The 18,648-nt window shown below is 43.1% G+C and overlaps 1 protein-coding gene across 1 annotated transcript in view; it reads right to left on the reverse strand.

Moving 5' to 3' along the window:
- Positions 1–1,547: 1,547 nt before the first annotated feature.
- The window catches only part of inppl1a (inositol polyphosphate phosphatase-like 1a), a 35,136-nt gene continuing 18,035 nt past the window's right edge, over positions 1,548–18,648 (reverse strand). Inside the window, exons 8-27 of the mRNA XM_071925605.2 lie at positions 18,190–18,288; positions 15,538–15,688; positions 14,829–14,935; positions 13,956–14,058; positions 13,179–13,375; positions 12,706–12,823; positions 12,048–12,144; positions 11,719–11,857; positions 11,509–11,608; positions 11,126–11,214; positions 10,667–10,748; positions 10,371–10,460; positions 9,395–9,508; positions 8,797–8,973; positions 8,367–8,522; positions 7,866–7,950; positions 6,810–6,899; positions 5,776–6,514; positions 5,393–5,526; positions 1,548–4,806 (exon numbers count right to left, since the gene is read on the reverse strand). Of these exons, the coding sequence (XP_071781706.1) occupies positions 4,707–4,806; positions 5,393–5,526; positions 5,776–6,514; positions 6,810–6,899; positions 7,866–7,950; positions 8,367–8,522; positions 8,797–8,973; positions 9,395–9,508; positions 10,371–10,460; positions 10,667–10,748; positions 11,126–11,214; positions 11,509–11,608; positions 11,719–11,857; positions 12,048–12,144; positions 12,706–12,823; positions 13,179–13,375; positions 13,956–14,058; positions 14,829–14,935; positions 15,538–15,688; positions 18,190–18,288 (2,967 nt within the window). The 3' untranslated portion in view covers positions 1,548–4,706. The remainder of the gene's footprint in view (positions 4,807–5,392; positions 5,527–5,775; positions 6,515–6,809; positions 6,900–7,865; positions 7,951–8,366; positions 8,523–8,796; positions 8,974–9,394; positions 9,509–10,370; positions 10,461–10,666; positions 10,749–11,125; positions 11,215–11,508; positions 11,609–11,718; positions 11,858–12,047; positions 12,145–12,705; positions 12,824–13,178; positions 13,376–13,955; positions 14,059–14,828; positions 14,936–15,537; positions 15,689–18,189; positions 18,289–18,648) is intronic.

The following is an 18,648-nucleotide window of genomic DNA, read 5'->3' on the forward strand; positions in this document are numbered from 1 at the left end:
TGGTGCTGAAATCTGTGGTATGAGCTCTAGTGGAACAACAATGCTCATCACACACTCTTTTAATCACCTTTCAGCCACATTTCACCACAGTCGATGGTGCCCACTCTGGTATGGGATGGGTTTCTCAAATGCATAACTAGCTCAATACAAGCTGGTCAGGCATGGGCAATATTTTAAAGGGATGAAGATAGGCTAGTTGTTGGCAAAGATTCCTGTGTCCATTTTTAATACTTAATACTTTTTGTCTCCCCAAAAGCTGTTTTTCCATGCTGATTTGTTCCCATTACTAATTCCTATCCTTTTTGCAAAAAGCAATTGTCTCCAGTTTCTTTCATCTTGACAAGTTGCTTGTGTATCATCTCTATTTCATTGTAATTCACTGAGGCAAAACTGATCTAAATGATTTTTTGGAAGCCCTGTCCTGGATATCTACTCAAAGGGTAAAGATGTGTATTTATTAATATTTTTTATTTTGTCAGTGAGCAACCAACAGATCTCTTTGAACTGCCACATACAATTTTGTGACTGGAAATTCTGTAATTAGTAATATAAATATTAGGTAGCATTTTGTTAATTTCTTTCACATTGCTTTAAAGATTTATTTCATTCCAGAGCATCTGTCTCAAAGTCCAGTATGTCCATTAAACTATGAATGGGCAGAAGCTCTAGCGAATGAGAAGTTATAGCACTACTCTGAATATTCTGTCTAATAAATCTACATTATGGAAGCACTACTGCAAGTGTTTAATGATCTGTTTCTTCTGTGTGACTGGATGATGACACGGCATTGTATGGTATTGTTTGTTTATCCGGGGTGGAACCGGGGAACTCCACTAAAATCAACTTTAGGTGGACAAAAGTTGGCCTTAAATTTCTCCAAGTTGTTTCATGAGTATTGAGGTATGAGCTCTCAAAATCAACGAAAATGCAGTCCCATGACTTTATCACATGGCATTGCTTGACATGGTTGAATAAAACACCTCAACGGCAGTCATTTTCCTGTTCCTTTATTGAAAAATAAATAGCCGATTTCTAACATAGGTAGAGGAACATGACTGGCCGTTAAATTTGCTTTCAACCATCTCAGGCAGTGCAATTCGATGATGGGAATTTCAGGGAAATGTCTACTTTGCAGAGAAACAACCTGAATATCAAGTCTGGTGGAGCTTGCCGTTAATGGTTTTGTCCCAGTGGGGAGATTTGGCTGTCCGCTCCTTTTCCTCGCTTTGCCCCCATTCAAATTCTAGTGAGGACAAATAAAGCTCATGGGTTAGGATCCTGGTCTAATTTCCACCAAAATTCATCAATAACCTATATGACAAAATTAGTGCGGTTCCTGCATTTTACCATAAACACTTCTCCTTTATATTTTATTTCACATTTATTTAGCGAGACAGGTCTATAATTAACCAGACCATGAAAAGCTCACCATAAATATATTATCAGACAGTTTCATCCTCGCGTCCTTCCAGTTTTTACTGCAGATGACAATTTCCTCTGACAAATGTGGAAAAAAACGAATATAATGAATGAATCTTTAAATTGAGGAAAGATATTAGTTTTTATTTGAAAAAAAAAAATTATAATAACACCATGGTGTCAACAACTTACATTAACTTAACACAACCAAAGGAGGAGGCTACTCCTAAGGCTACTAAGAAACAAGATAAAATGGTGGAGTGTGAAGGAGAGAACAACAATGACGAGTCTCTCTCTCTCTTGCATACACACACACACACACACACACGCACACAAACACACACTGACACACACACAGATGAGAGGCCATTTAAAAAGGACTTTAGATTTAAATGACAGATCCACATTCTCTGTATTATGGCTATTATGTTGTTGGTTGTTAAAACATGAGAGACACAATATACAACACACAGGAGCATTACGCCGAAGTAGCTGAGTCTAAGGATGGATGCAAGCTACAAGATTCAAGGATGTGTTTGGGACACAAAAGAAATAATGGGGGGAAAGAAGCAAAAGGAGAATCTCCATCTGAAATGAGTGTGACTGTTGCATCCAAAACCCCCGAAATCCTGAAAATACATCTGAAAAAAACAAATCCTTTAAGATTTGATCAAATTTAGCCCCAATTAAACAATATCAAGTTAATTTAAAGATGAAAATAATTTTTTTTAACTTTTGCAGAGGCTTTCTCAGCAACGAAAGCAACTTCGGCTTAATTGGAGAAATCTTGTGGTGTGATCCACCCTTTGAGAGAGAGAGAGAGGTGATGGTGAGGAGGAGAAATGTCTGGGCTTATGTGGATGAAATCCACATCAGCATCTTTCCACATTTTAAAACACTAACATGGTACACCATTTTTGTTTTTGGCTTCTGGTCTCGTTGCCAGAGGGAAAGAGAAGGCAGGATTTTACTTAAGGCTAAAAAGAAAGGCAGTCTGAACACAAACAATTCAACTCTTTCCCAACATGTGATACGGACTTTAAACTGAACAACATATATATATAGATAAACAAGAGGTGAAGTACGAAGCACGAGTCCTTTCACTCAACGTGACTTGGTTGTGTCTTGTTTTCCCTAAGGTTCGTCAGTCAGCATCTACTGTTGAGGTTTGTGGAATAGCAGCACCATCTGCTGGTGAAACGAGGGAACACCAACTGCAGCCTCATATCATCTGTGTCCTGCAGAAACCTTCATCCCCCGATTTACACCCTGACTCTTGCACTTTTCTGCTTTTATTGTATTGTGAGAGGTGACATCTTCTCCCATATGTACAAAATAATTCTAGGCCAACAATAGAATCCATCTAAAATTGCCAAAAATGCATGGGTGCATTTCAAGAGAAGGAAAAACAAAAGACTTCTTCTATATTAGAGAAAAGATCACTGTTTGGTGATACAAGGTTTTTGCAAGACAATGACAATATGCTGGTTTACTCTAGTGAAGCCCCAATAGAATTACCAATAGTTTCATCTACTTGGCTACGTTAACCAACTCCCTGAAAACCGCTCCAACTCTACTGACATGGCACTGCAGTAATTTAGTAAAGCGTCGAGTTTACACAAGAAAAAAAGGATCTGATTTTTAACTCTATATAAACACATAAAGCCCATCAAACCTGGGTCACAAGGAGTTAAAAATATGATTTTTTTGTCTTCCTCTGTAAATTGAAAGTTAACGTCCTCACAGACAATTAAAATGTGAACAGGAGCAACATACTGGGTAAAATCTTTCAAGTGATATTTCACTTTGGTGCAGCATTTATAGTCTTACGTATCACCTCATGGTTTCCTGACCAGTCGACCTCCAACACTGGCTGTCCCCATAACCAGCATACTGCACGTCACTTGTTAACTTTTGTTTTAGGCTACTTACAGGTGTCTGAAAATTAGACTTCTAACATGTATGCCAACTTAAGAGGATAGAGAGTAATTCAGCCTACTTGTAATTATCTGCAAGTGTCACAAAAGCCCAAATGTCGGTGGTAAAATCACACTTCAGGGGCAGGTAATGTCAAAGGTTGACAGCTAACAAAATCACTTCAGGTGAGCATATTAGAAACAGAAAATGTTGTACCAAAGTGAAATATGCACTTTCAGCTCTCACAGTGCTGGTTTGGTTGGTTCACTCCATATTCCCTTTATCTTAAAAAAAAAACAAAAAACAAAACCATAAATACATGCAGAGACAATGAATCAATATCAATAACAGACAACACGTGCTACCATCTGAATAACAGTAGCCGACGCATCAACACAAAAGTACAATCTGAAAAATGTGAGTTGTGCTCACTGTAGCCTGACATGCATCAGGGCTCGGTCCTCTCAGTCGCGTGTTGATGACGTCACCGCTTGCTGTCCGCCTCCGTCACAGAAGCAACTGGGCTCCTCAGCCGGAGCTGTGGGGTGACGTGACTTGAGTGCTGACTGAGAATTAGCTTCTCCCCATCCAGTTTTCTAAACTTGACCATTAGAGGGGAAACCACCAAACCTGAGACTTGAGGAGAGGATGCTGTTGTCAAAAGAGCCTGAACTGAGGGAGCAAAGCAAATGTGGAGTGTGACTTCAAGAGCTCCAGGCTCTTATGACAAAACGTCCTCTTCTCATTTTTTTGTTAACTTGAAAGTCTGAAATTTCCCAGTTCTGAGGTGTCTTTAATAAACTATTACCTCCACAGAAACATGTGAGGTTTCTCAGGGCAAAGCAAGCCAAACGAGCTTTACTGCTAGGACGAAGCTGCAGGTCTGAACTGACGCTACGACACGCGTGCAGCGACGCTCCTCTCCGACTTGTGCAGTCTCTTGCCATCTCTTGTGGTCAAGACATAAATTTACTCCACACATGGGTCGTAGCCCCAATTCTGGCTGGTCATAATAATATTGTGTCGTCCTGCATCTTCCCCCTAGGTTCAAAGCAAGGGCTATGTAGTGATGCCTGAAGGACTGAAATGATTATCATTAAATAAGGCCGCCTCTACCACAAAAACATCACACATACAGTACATCTGAAAAAGGACGTTGGTTCAACAAGTGTTTTTGAAAGTAAAAATGGAGTGCAATTTCTCTCAGAAGGCACAGTCTGGCATAAATTGGCACAATCCAGCTCAGCTCAGCTCAGTTCAGCTCACTTCAGTTCAGTTCAGTTCAGTTCAGCTCAGTTGAGATTTGGCCTGTTTGAGACTTGGTTGCCACCAGGCCAGTTTGGACCAGTCATGGACCAGATTGGTGCAGTTCATTTTTGCTGCTGCTGCTGCCTCAGGCTCTCCAGCAGGATGCGCTTGTGGGCGGGGTCTAGAACTCCCGCCTCCTCAAGGTCCTCCTCAGTGATGTCACTGGAAGAGTGCATGGGATTGGATGAGATGTAGGGAACACACATACAAAATGAAAAAAAAAAAGAAGCTAAAATAGAAGTTACCTGCAACATGACAAATAGCGGACAAAGTACATACATTGTAGTTCTGTTTTTAGTAAAGAAATGCACAGATCTATTCGCTTAATACATATTTATGATTAACATGCTTTGGCCTGACAAATGACAGGACATTGAAGCACAGCACAAAGTGCAGTAAGCCTACCTCAGTCATGAATATTTATTAGAATATCAGTAGACCAAGGAGATTGTAATTTCAGAGAGTCTCAACCTAGCTCACACCCCAACTTAGTCTCCTTACTAAAGTTGGAGATCTTGCTCCTCACCATGGGGAGTCCAGATCAGTTTCATGCCTTGCCTCCATAACTTCACAATTTCTACCACTAGGACTGACAACTGTAATAAGTATGTATTGTTTTGAGTCTGCAGCATGCGTTTGTGTGTGTGTGTGTAAAGACAAACTCTATTCACACACATACTGCTTCTTACATGCTATATTTCCACTCACCAATGTGTGTGCCAGTGTATGTATGTTTGAGTGTGTGTACCTGAGGAACTCCAGGTCGTCCCAGCCGTTGTGCAGCAGGCCCTGCTCATACCTCTCCAGTCCCAGTCTCTGGAGCCACTCCCCCACTGAAGACTCCCCCACCGACAGAGAGGAGCTGCTGCTGCCCCACAGCGCCTGCACAGGGGAAACCAAACAACGATTTGAACTGCATTCATTTGAATTGTAAGAACTGAGCGTATTGAGGGTTGAATTTTTACCTCAAACTAGTTTGAAATAAAAGTTGAAAGTTGAAAGTAACAAAAAGCCATGTGAAGCCATGAGTCCTTGAGCGAGACACTGAACTTCTTGCTGACTAATTGTATATCATTCTACATAGAACAGTCAGCTAACTGCCTAAAATGCAAATTTAAACTAACTACCCACCTCCTCAGGCAGGTCCTCTGCGATGCTCTCTGTGATAGGGTTTCGAGGGGGGAAGGTTCGGCAGGCGTCCAGGCCGATACCTAACCCCTGTCCCCTGAGGGGGGGCGGGGCGGAAGGGGCGCGGGGAGGCTGCCCGGGAAACTCGCTCTCGCTCAGCGTCTTTGCCATCTGGAGCACCGAACACGACTGGTCGTCTAGCGCCCCTGCCCCGCCCCCTCCCCTCCTGAAACCCTCCCCTAGGGCAAACGGAGCGGCGGGACTGGCTGCCGGAATCCTGACCTCGGCCAGGTCCGGGTACAGCGGTCGGGGTTTGGGGAAGGGGGCCTCGGCAACCATCTCCAGAGCCCCTTTGGGAAGAGGGGGAGGGGGGAAGTCAGGTGGGGGCCGATTCAGCGTGCTTCCGACCGGTGCTCCGCTCCCGCCCCCCTGCGCCCCCGCCGCGCAAGCGCCTCCGTCGTCCTCCGAGGACCCCTCCTCACTGATGGTGCGGACCGGGTGTCCTGCCGTCGGCCTGCGCGGGTGGGAGGGCCCTGAGGCTGCAGAGGGGGGTTTGGTTCGTGCCCCGGCCGAGGGAGGAGGGGCTTTAGCTGCCTGGGGATTGGCAGAGGTAGGAGACGGGAGAAGCTCGGCTGACATAGCAGCCGCTGACTGGTTGGGAACGCCCTCGAGGATGTAGTAGGCGGGGTTATTGTAGCTGTTCTTGCTGACGGATGGATCGTCTGACGAATCCTGCTTAGACCTTCACAACACAGAGAAACAGAATGGCTGTTTTGGCAAGTCCATGTGTGTGTGTATGTGCATGTACTTAACACACACTTTGTGTGCACAATTCACCTTGGGTCTTGACCCAGTATGAAACTTTGTTTGGATCTTGTTTGGACACTTTCAGTTGTGTAAAGATAATTGATGATGTTGACAATCTTTTCAAGGCAAGTATGTGTGTCTGTGTGGTTGTCTATGTATTTCTATGTCTATGTCTATGTCTATGTCTTTTGCTGATAAAAGCATGTGTACGTATGTGAGTGTGTGTGTACCTTGCAGCAGTCTCCTCCTTGCTGCTCCTTTCTCCCTCCTCACTGACCTTTCCCAGCTCTCCTCCTAGCTGTTTACGAGCTAAAGACGGCCTGCATGGAGGACAAAACATAACAGATAGGAGTTAGCAAGTGGGACAAAATGTAGAACATAAAATGTAAAAAACACTTAAAAGAGTAAAGAGGTTAAATTGCCGGTCCACGTTGCTACAAAATGTTGCACGTGTATCATGGCCTTTACAGCACCACTATCCTGACAGCATGATTAAAATATAATATAGTTCAAGGTCTAGTTGCTTTTATCGTCACACAGACAGGCTGGTAGAATTAATTTCAACACAGGTGAAAAATCACTCTGACATTTACAACACATAACAAACTTCAGTGCAACAGTGAACATAAACACCAAACATAAACAACGCAAAGTGTGACGGTATAACACAGATGCAATTTTGCAACATTTCATCTGGGGGCCAACATTTTCTTTCTTTTATTAAGATTATTATTATGGTATTTCTGCTTTGTTAGACAGCAAGTACAGAGTTGGGAGTGACAGAAAAGATGAGCGTAAGAGAGGGGATGGCATACGACAAAGAGGTTGGATTCAAACCTACAATGTTGCAAATACATAGATCCACATTTTAAAAACAAAAAGATTTTGAGGGCTACTGTACAGGCTAATCAAGCCAAGTTTAACCTCTAATCTACAAGCAACAGTATTGATTGTGATTGTATTGATTGTGGGGATATACACCAGACAACATAGACAGTAGATTTAGAAACCAATTTCCTCTGAACAATTTAGGGACAAATTTTCAAATTTCCATAACTCACCTATGAGCCTGATGCAAACACATTATATAAAACACTGATTCCCATTCAGAATGCAGCTGCAAACCTGACTCGGAGTAAAACTAAGATCTTGAACCTGGAGGTATAGCTCTGGGCTTATGACCTTTTCTATCCAATTACATTTTATTTGGAGGGGAGGAAAGAGAGAAGGACCAAGGTATCTGCACTGACTACAAACTACATCAAGTGCAATGTTAAAAGACTAACTTGACATATTCATGTCCCACTCTGGGAAGCAGGGTGGATTTCCCTTTAGGTCCACCAGTCTCGTCTTTGTCCACACTGATCCATTCTGAAATACAACAAAGAAAGGGTCAGAGTGCAAAAATGTAAACATCATACACAGAGTGTCCAAACTATTAGACATGAACGCCATATGTCGATTCATGTCTCAATGTCTCAAAGCTTAAAAATCCTTCTTTAACCTGTCTCCTCCACTTCATCTACATCTTCCTTTACGTAACATCTCTTCTGCATGGCTTAAGTGGATTTAATATGTGAAATCAGATGGGATTCATGGCTTTTACATGGATTCAATGAATCAGTCTATTTAATGGAATGGGATCCTAATGATTTGAAAAGTTTCTAATACTTTGTATACTCTCCTGCTCAAATTCCCTGTGTGTGTACTGTAAGGACAATGTTATCACCACTATCTCGAGACACACACACACACACACACACACACACAAACACATAGTGTACTACCATAGAGTCTCTCCCTGGTTCCCATCCTTTCAGAGGGGACTCGGACCCTCATGGACCCCCTGATGTTTCCTGTTTCCTCCCCACGGTGGGACAGGTAAGTGTGGAACTGCTGCGCTGTGCTGCCGATCATCGACTTCAGAGCCAACACACACTCTCCTGGTAAGCAGAAAAACATGCATATGCTTGAATACAATGTTTGACTGGAAAAGATCAATTGTCAACTTGTGGACTAATTGCATAGCTAAATAGCTTAGCTGGTGGCTGACAGACATCCGCCTGAATGAAATCAACTATTTCAGGTACATGCACAAAAACACACAAATGAAATAAAGCCAAACAAACAGAAGCAAAAACACATACAGCTGAAACACCCCCTGCCAATATACACACACTCCCATATACAACCCCCCCCCACACACCCTCTCCATACCATAGGACTCATATCCATCCAGTGATTTCACTGTTAGCAGCAGATGTTGGTCCTGCAGGTACTCGATCTCGGAGAGGAGGGGCTTGAGTGTTGTCAGCTGTTTATTGGACCAGCCCACACGCAGGAAGTTGACGTTGTCGCTGCTCTGACTGTCGTTCTCATAACTCTTCTTAAACTCTACAGATGACAGAGAGAGAGAGAGACAAGGGCGGAGTGGTAGGGAGAGAAGACAGAGGGATAGAGGTGGGAAGGAACAAGGGAGAGAAGGAGGGAGATTATTTTATGGCATTTCTGCTCTATCCAAATTACATGGTGGAGAGGGAAGGGGGTGCAACACAGGTCAAAAATGGATGCTGGCTCAAAGGTATACTGACTGCCTGAGGGAGGGAGGGAGGGTGAGAGACAGAGAGAGGAGACAGAGATATTATTCTGTGATATCCACCTGGCACAAAGCGGTGTTACAGAAATTGCTGTATTGAATTAATGAATGAATGAATGATGAATTTCTGTGAGCTTGTGGAAAAACTGTGCATGTGTGTGTGTGTGTGTGCATGTGTGTGTGTGTGTGTGTGCATGGGTGCATGCACATGTATCTTACCTTCCAGACAAGTGGAGTAGAATTCGATGAAGAACTTGGTTCTGCTCGCCGTCTTCACTATGGCCTCGATGCTCTCAAACTCGATGTAGGCCTGCTCCGAAGACTTTGGCAGGCCTATGGAGAAAAGGGTGGCCAGGAGGGAGGGGGGGTGGAGGAAGAGAGGGATGGAAACAAGGAGAGAGAGTGACGATGTGTAGGTGGCGCAGAATGGGATATACAAAGGACAGACGCAGAAATAGTTATTTACTTGTAAATGTGACATTTGGCTCAATGAAAGAGAGGAATGGAGAGATAAACAACAAAGAGTGTGTGCGCTGGAAACACACTACATGACTAGAACAGACTGTGAAAAGCTTGGACACTGCATACTTCAATGACTGACGTTCATAGATTTTTTTTGGCTTGTCAAGTAAAGACGGGGATCGCACACTGAATTCTAACACCATGCAAACCCAAAATCTCATGAAAACATAAGCTCTCACACTACTGCAACACAGAACCAAACACAAACCACACGTGAACCAAAGAAACATGGACGTGGAACAGCTTGCTGCTGTATTTTTTTTCCTTCTCTCAAGCTCAACTGTCATTGGCTATTGCTTGTTTCTGTTCAGATGTGAGTCGTTGACCAGCTCACACTACAGGAGTACGTCAAAATTTGTCCAGATTCGAGTCATAAAAATCCAACATGTTCAAAATCATTGTTATGGTCCTGATTGGATTGGGGGGAAAAAGATTCAAAACCTTAACCCCTCATACACTACAAGATCATTAGTGCATTGCAAACTACCCCAAACTTGTCATGTAGTGTGTCCCCGGTGTAAGAGAGAAAGAGGGCGAGAGACAAGGAGAGAGAAAGAGAAACAGGATGAGACAGGGAGAGTGATTGACATGCAGAGGAAATCAGGAAAAAGGACAAAGAAAATTAGAGATGTATTTTCGGATGTATTTAAATGTCCATTCTCTCCACCTGTACCTTTCTTGGAGACAAACTGGGAGGTCACTCCCACCTCGAAGGTAGCGAACACCGGGGAATGGTCACTGGTCACAATATCATCTGTACAGCCTGACAGAGAAAAAGAATACACACTCAAGTCCCATCTTTCCCCTTGTTCATGAATCATCTCAGCTGCCCCATGTGGGACACATAAAGGTTTATGGCATTTAAGTGAAATGAACCACTATCCCCAGTTGTTACAATTTCACATAAACCTCTATCTCACTCTGTTGAAACAAATGTCTGATCAAACAGCCTCCTGCCAACGGTCTCACCATAGGAGTTGCAGACAGTGTGTGTTTCTGGGTAGGACTTCCACAGGATCCTGTCGCACCAGGATGGAACATTAGTCCTCATCTGGGACGGAGGGAGAAGGGGAAGACAGCATTGTTATCAGGACAACTCACAAAAAGAGGAAATAATGGGTGGGGGATTTTGGAAAACACAGGCATTCGTCAGAAATGAAAACACTTCAAAATCCTAGTAAAAAAAACAGAACAAAAAGAAAAAAGTACAGGGCAGGAGGCATGTCAAATGTCAAAGCCAAGTGTTTACATCCCAGAAGAAGCCAAAGAAAAACAAGCTGATCTAGTAGGAAGTGAGCATCTTAAATGTGCTGCATGCAAGGCCAAAGCCCTTGAAGGCCATACGACCAAGAAAATCAACAATTTACTATCCATGGTTGTGTGTGTGTGTGTCTGTGATCGTGACTGTGTTTAGGTTTATAAACATACCCCCGTGGCCTTCTGCTTCTGCCAGACATACGTGTCCCTGGAACCACGTTCGTAACGGTAGGTGGGCGGGTAAGAGATCTCTTCTTCCGCTGCAAGCAAGCAGACACACATATTCACTGATAAGGACAAGTAGTAGTTAAGAGTAGTTGAGTTTAAACTACTCAGCAGCATTTTAACATCAACAGAGCATTATCAGATTCTAGACATTAGTATGACTAGCGTAAACAATTGAGACCATCGCTTTTAAGTATTATTTCCCAGCATTCAAAACATATCCAGCTCTCAGTCCAGTCCAGTCTGGAACATCTTTTCCATTGCGCACAATGAGAGAAGCAGCCAGTGCCATCAAGACAGGTGTCTGGCAGACATGCAGGCCTACTGACCGAAGCGTAGGAAGACCTTGTTCTTCTCCCTCTCCAGGTTGAGCTGGTCCACCTTCAGCAGCGGCTCAAACTCCTTCCTGTTGATGTAGTTAAGAATCTCCTGCACACACAGACACACAAGACAAAATCGCAGAACGAGGTGTTATTCAAATCTGCTGTATTTCATCAGTCTGTGTGAATCTGTGTGTGTGTGTGTGTGGTTTGCTCCACCTGTATGTCCATATCCAGCCTGTAGTTGAGGTCTCCCAGCCAGAAGAGGTGTGTGAAGCGCAGTGAGATGTCGAAGGAGCTCAGCTGTTTGTCTCCCAGCGACAGCAGCCGCAGGATATCTAGGTAGTTCTGGTTCCTCCTGCAGGGGTCAAAGGTCACAGGTGGAACAGAAGTTAAACAGTGGGGGGGAAGTGTGTTGGTATGATTTCTTCTTGAGAACTGAAAAGTGAAGTATGTCATGAGTCCACTTACAAAGTGCCCGTTTGAAAGAACATTTCAGTCTGTCCTCACAACAGAAAATGTAGGAAATTTTGAATTTGGGACGGTACCTGGCAATCTTCTCATTCCCTGACGTCAAGTGGCAGTTCACAAAGCCGAAAGATGTTCCATTGAACATGAAGGACACACCCACCGCCCCTTTGTTACCTAGGAAACCATCAATTCCAAATGTTTAGACAAAATAATCGACCAATGACAAGCATCAGAGTTTGTCCAAAACCAAAGAACATATAATCATTCTAATCCTATTGTGAAACACTGAATCTCACTAAAATGTCAAGACACAATGCTATAAAAAACTTCATTTTGAGAGGATAAAGAAATAGTTGTTTGACTCTCTTTTAAGATTAAGGTTACAGAGAGTTTAAATGGATACCATGGCACTTGTCCCATCAGGGGGGAGAATAGAACATTTTATTTTGTCCTTCAACAACCAACCAACCAACCATTCAACAAGTACAGCACAGAATCTAATGAGTACTTCCAGCTATTTTACCCATTTGTTTCAAATCATCACAATGTGACCAGCGGAAATATATTTAATCATTTGTAATTCCCCCTTTAAACCGCCGTAATTCCCCTTGGGATGGCCCAGTTTTCCTTCTCATTATAATGCTGTTCCCATTTTCAGTCTTTCCTTTAGACTTGGACAAGGAAGTAAAGGAAGTCTAGGAAGAATAAAGGACCAATAGTGTGTAGTGTTGTTACCCAGTGTGTTGGCGATGCCCGTCTTCACACTGGACACTCCCACATGGCTGATCCGATTCTCATGTTCAGGTTTCACCAGCACAGCGATCTTTATGTTCCACAGAGTCTGCACCGCAATCTACAACCAAGAGCAACAGAAAGAGAGTCAGGAACCTCCATAGAGATATATGGGAACTTCTGTGTTAGTAGCAATGAGCAGCAATCAGTGAGTCTCCCTCATCACTGCTACACTCACACTACGCCAAAAAGAGCCATCTCTCTTCATCTCTTTCTAATGACACTAAGAATAGATCGCCATTCTAATAATTCTAATAGAGAGTTGCACCCTCTTTTGCACAATCCAATTTTGTCTCATTTTTTATAAGGCTTTAAGGGAGCATAACTTAATTATAATAGTAGTAGTTATTTTGCAGATGGTCCGGCATTTAAAATCTCTACTTGAAGTCTCATTTGTTTCCACCCTTGTTCCTCACCGGTTTATAGTCCAGTTCTGTCTGTTCTTTCAACGTGGTGCGGAGGGACTCCACCCACTCCCGATCACACACAGAGTTTTCTTGGGTTCCAAACACATACAGGTCATGGGGGATAGTGACGGTCATCTCGTCCAGGGTTTTCCCCAGGCCGCGACACAACACCCATGAGCCCACGGACTTAGGCGCGGGCACGGAGCCTGCAGACAGAGACCAAAATGGAAACTTCTCAGACATACTGATATCACCCACGTAACCTTAAAAAGGATGTATCATTTTCAAAATATCCACATGTCTGGTTTGGGACTACTTTTCAACACAAAATCTGGAAATAACAACTGCTGCTGTGTCAAAATATGTTGCTATTAACATAGGCTGTGTTGAGAAGTAAAACAAACGTGTTTAGATATAGACACACAGATGTGTTGAATGGTACATGGAAGGGCACAGGATTGAGTGATGAAAAAAATCACCCACGTTAGAAGAAAAGCTTTGAAAACCACAGGCATAGACACTGTACAGCAGCATAAAAACTATTTTAACAGATCTAGAATTATAGTATTTTTATAGTAAAAATATTATAGTATATTTTTTTGTGTGTGTGTGTGTAGATAGATAGATAGAGAACTTTATTTATCCCCGAAGGGAAATTCCAGTGTTGCAGCAGCAATTTACATAAATGACAGAAAACACACATAACTTATAAAAACACACACAATGAGGTAGGTAAAAGTCTCCTGTGTGTGTGTGTGTGTGTGTGTGTGTGTGTGAATGTCCCACCCATGTTCCAGGTGCCTATGAAGATGGAAATCATGTCTGGCTCGTCCTGGTTGGAATGTTTGTTTTTCATCAGCTGCAGCAGCTGGCAAAACGCCTCCCGCTTCTGAAACACACACGCACACGCACACGCACACGCACACGCACACGCACACACCAGTTAGCCCAGGTGACCAGTTGGCATATGGTAAAGGCTGGCCATGGCTACTTCTCTTGTTATGCAACTAGTGAAACCCAGTGTCTGCTCTTTTGCTACAAGTTGAAGCATTGCGAACTGATCTGAGCTCCAGGAACAGCTAACTTCTCAACAGCTTCATATTCTTTAAGGAGAGTGGGCAGTAAACTCTCCTCAGGTATTTTCTCCTCATTTCTCTTCAGTTTCTCCTGAAGAAAAAAAGTAATAACAAAGCAGAGACGGCTACAGACATATGAGGATCACAGTACAGAAAGTGCCTCAGTGGAAGCCGAATCCCCTACCACAAAGAGAGATTTGTATATGAGTCTGAGAGTCAGCTGCCCTCATGACCTGTGCCACAGATCCGGCCATGTCACTGTCTGTCTGATTATGAATATACAAATAACAAGGAATATGTGAGAGCATTTCCTTGTCGGTTTGAATATGGATGTGTATTCCATTGTAGTGTTGACTTTCACATCAACAAGGTCTGACCACGACTCAGGTGGGTGTGCGTATGTGTTTGTTTGTATATTTGAGTGCATTTGTGAGCGTGTACGCCTGTCTATATCTATACAGCTATGCTTGTGTGTGTATGTGCCTGTGCTTGCTTGCATGAGTGTTAACGTATTTATTAATATGTGCATGCACAAGTGAGTGTGTATATGCGTGCGTGCGTGTGTGTGTGTGTGTGTACCGACCTTGGCACTGGCGAAGATGAAGTCTTTCCTCTGGCTCTTGTCCTTCTCTTTCTCAAACACAATGCCCAGTTTATTCTGTACCCGCTGAGACTTGATCAGCTGACGGACTGACAGAGAGAGAGAGAGAGAGAGAGAGAGAGAGAGAGAGAGAGAGAGAGAGAGAGAGAGAGAGAGAGAGTGAGAGAGAGAGAGAGAGAGAGACAGACAGACATGGAGGAGAGACAGAGAGAAGGGGGGTGGAGTTAGGAAGAGAGAAAGGCAAAGCGGGAAAGCGAGGACAAGGAATTGGGTGAGAGAGGAAGAGGGGAAAAATAGAGAGAAGGCATGTGGGAGGGGAGGGTGAGAGAGAGAAAATGAAATTGAGAGAAAAGACAGAATGACAAAAGAACAAAGTAAGAGTGAATATTTAAACGTCCAAATATCACAAAGCCACAAATTCCTTACCTACATTTTTTTGCCTCATTACCTCGACTGTGTCTCAAAGGGACATTATAGGGGATATTATATTACAGGCTGGGACCCGAATTAAGTACACTTAGTCTCTTGCCCTGGGGTCCAAACACATTACTCAGACTTAATAGCACTCATGAAGTTCATGTTCATGAAGGGACCCAGCTGAAACTGGCCCGTGGCCCATGTTTAGTCTCATTCTTTGGGAAATGCTGGGACATTTGTGTGTATACAGCATGTGTGTGTGTGTGTTTCTCACTCTTGTCGTGTGTGAAGGTGTTCCAGTCCTCCTGGCTGTCCTTCACCTTCTTCATCACCACCAGTCTTCCTCCCTCCACGTCCACCGACAGAGTGTGCTTCTGGCTCTTTCCTATCTTCGTCAGCTCTGCCAGGTAGACATCTAGCTTTACCTGTAGTGGGGACAGGGGTGAAGGGTTACACACACTCATGCAGAAAGGGGGTGCTTATAGTTATACTGTGCATTTATGAGAGAGAGAGTGTGTGTGTGCCGCTGTAACTAACGCTTGCATTTCAAGTCATACCAAGTCCCCCTCACCACCAGAGGTCTCCAAAGCAAAGGCAGGGGATTTCCTAACACTCCCTCCCTCTATTGCTAGCACAGAATCAATTTAACAACTGGACACTAGCTGTTAAATTTCCACCTATGCCATTAAAAAAGTGTTAAATCTCCATCAAATACATGAAGCCACCAAAATTATAAATTTGAAGAGAAAAAAACCTTGTAACTTGATGATCACACATTAGAGTCTTGGTTCTCTGAGTTCTAGTGTTGGAAGGCAGTTCACAAATGTTGGTTCATCTGTCAAATATTTTAGTAATAACTTTCTGTTAAGTTAGTTAGAAAGTTAAGAAAGTGGACCTTCTTTCCTTTACATCCGTAGGACATGCACTTGGAAACATAAGGGTCAGCATTTTCCATAAAAAAATGTTAATCATTCAAAAGGCACACTAAATAAACTTATTGTGACGTTTCGGTTATGTAAACCTTGATCCAGCCTCACTGTTAAGTGAACAGTAGGTGAATGTGATTGCACATCTCCCACCTATCTCCTCATCAAAACAACAATCCTCTTCCTGTGCAAACAGGACGCAGCTAAAAGGAGGTCAAAAACAAACTAGCAGAAAATTCAGTCTTGACTGAGAGCTAATAATATTCTCTCCCCCCTCTTTTTTCTCCTTGCTCTTTCTCACCTTCCTTCACTCTTTTCACCCTCGCTCCCCCTCACTCTTCATTTGATTGTTCCCTCCACTCGTTTTCCTCCCTTCACCCATCTCACCCTCCCTCTCCCCCCCCCGCTCTCTTTTCATCCATACTCGTTCTTTTATTCTTTCCCCTTTTTTGTCTTTCTCTCCCACTGTCTAACACTTGCTACTTCTGTCTAACTGAAAAGTCTCCAAGAGTCACAACCCGAGTCATACTGAGACTCGCCTGTAAAAGAATCTAGGAGGAAAACCACACTTATGGTGGTTTCAATAAGCAGTAGTAAGCTGTTAGTACCACAACTCCTACTTTGTAAACCAATGATTTGCCCTCAAGGCACCTATGGTGACTTTCAAATTGTTGGAAATACAACTATAGTAATCCTATACTACATTTTAGAAGGTTATGATACAAATATTGCAGCAAAATTATAATTCCATATAAGCATATTATGGTGAAACCAAAGGAGATACGAAACTACCACATTGTATGATAGGTTCACTTTGATGATGCCACAGGAAATGCATTGCAAACATTCCTTTGGGTGCTGTCATCTGGCTGTCACACATCGACTGGGCTGAAATACTTCCTAGAATGTGGTGACATCACCGATGACATCACATCTTACTGTAATTCAGGTCCAGTCCGTCCCATGTGAAACAAAAGCGCATGCCTAGATAGCAACATTCATCAAATCAAAATCATCGTCACTGCTGGAGGCACTTCGGCATGCTCTCGGTAGCCTTGCCCTTATCACTGGTAGCACAACAAATCTCTGTTCTGCCTCCACACTACAATCACCACAATGGAAATAATCTTTTCCTCAGCTTCCTCATCCTGTCAAAAAACAGGAAATATGAGAATTGATGATTTGGATATTGTGCGTATCTACAGTGACAATGGATCTTTCCAGTGTCATGATAAACATATATATATATATGCTGCTGGATCTTAGCGCAGCTTTTGACACTGTAGATCACAGCATCCTGACTGAAAGACTTAGGCAGTGGGTGGGTGTCTCTGGCAGTGCCCTGGACTCCTATCTCTCTGATAGGAGTTTTTCTGTGTCGCTTGGTCCCTACACGTCTGAAGCTGCTGCTCTTTCCTGTGGTGTGCCTCAGGGTTCTGTCTTGGGTCCTATATTATTTGCTTTGTATATGCTTCCCTTAGGTCATATAGAGCTCAACAGTGACCTCCCACTTTTGAACGGCTCCGGTTCCAGGAAGTGAATTTCCCATTCATTCCTCCATTGACGTTTCAGAAAATCCTTATATAAAGAGTTTTAAGCCTGGAACCAAGCCAACCAACTACAAGATGAATCGTGACCATAAAACATTTGATTCGGAGCAAAAAAAAAAAAATTTGGAAAACGGAAAAAAAGGCAAAAAAAAAACCCTTTGCCTTTTTTTCTGTTTTCCAATTTTTCCCAAATTCTGGGAATCCCCTTTCATTACTGCAAAATTGTCACAAGTCAATCTTCCCTTATTACATAAAGGGTAACAAATTACTTCCAGTATTGAGACACTTTCTGGAAAGGTCAACAGTTTGGAATGGATGACATCATCACTGCTTCCTTAACTGACCTCACATCTCCTTGTAGCTAGAGAGACACGCCCACTAATACGGTGTGTGTGTGTGTGTGTGTGTGTGTGTGTGTGTGTGTGTGTGTGCTTGAGAGAGTGAGTATACCTCGAAGGCCTGTACAGGGATGGCTTTGCTGTGACGCATGGAGAGAGGAGGAGGAGAGCAAGGAGAGGACAAACTCATGTCCTGGAGAGCTTTCAGAGCCTAGAGAGAGAGAGAGAAAGAGAGAGAGAGAGAGAGAGAGAGAGAGAGAGAGAGAGAGAGAGAGAAGAAGGGTAGAAAAATAAACATGGAATTAAAAAAGAGAGAACGAGACGGCGAAAAGGACCAATGGAGGAAGAAAGTAGAGAAAGAGAAAAATCATGCAATGCAGAGAATGCAGAGAAAAAGATGGAAGAGATGAATGAAAGAGGACAGAGACAGAGACAGAGGCAGTGGAACAGTTTCTTCAACTTCAGTGTTGGTGTCAACAAGGAAACAATTTCCCATTTCCTGGATGTGATCTAGCGGGAGCAGAGAAGGTGGAGCCACTGACATCACATGAGTCAAGATATAGCTTGATTG

Source organism: Centroberyx gerrardi, chromosome 6, assembly GCF_048128805.1.
Source record: "Centroberyx gerrardi isolate f3 chromosome 6, fCenGer3.hap1.cur.20231027, whole genome shotgun sequence".
NCBI lineage: Eukaryota > Metazoa > Chordata > Actinopteri > Beryciformes > Berycidae > Centroberyx > Centroberyx gerrardi.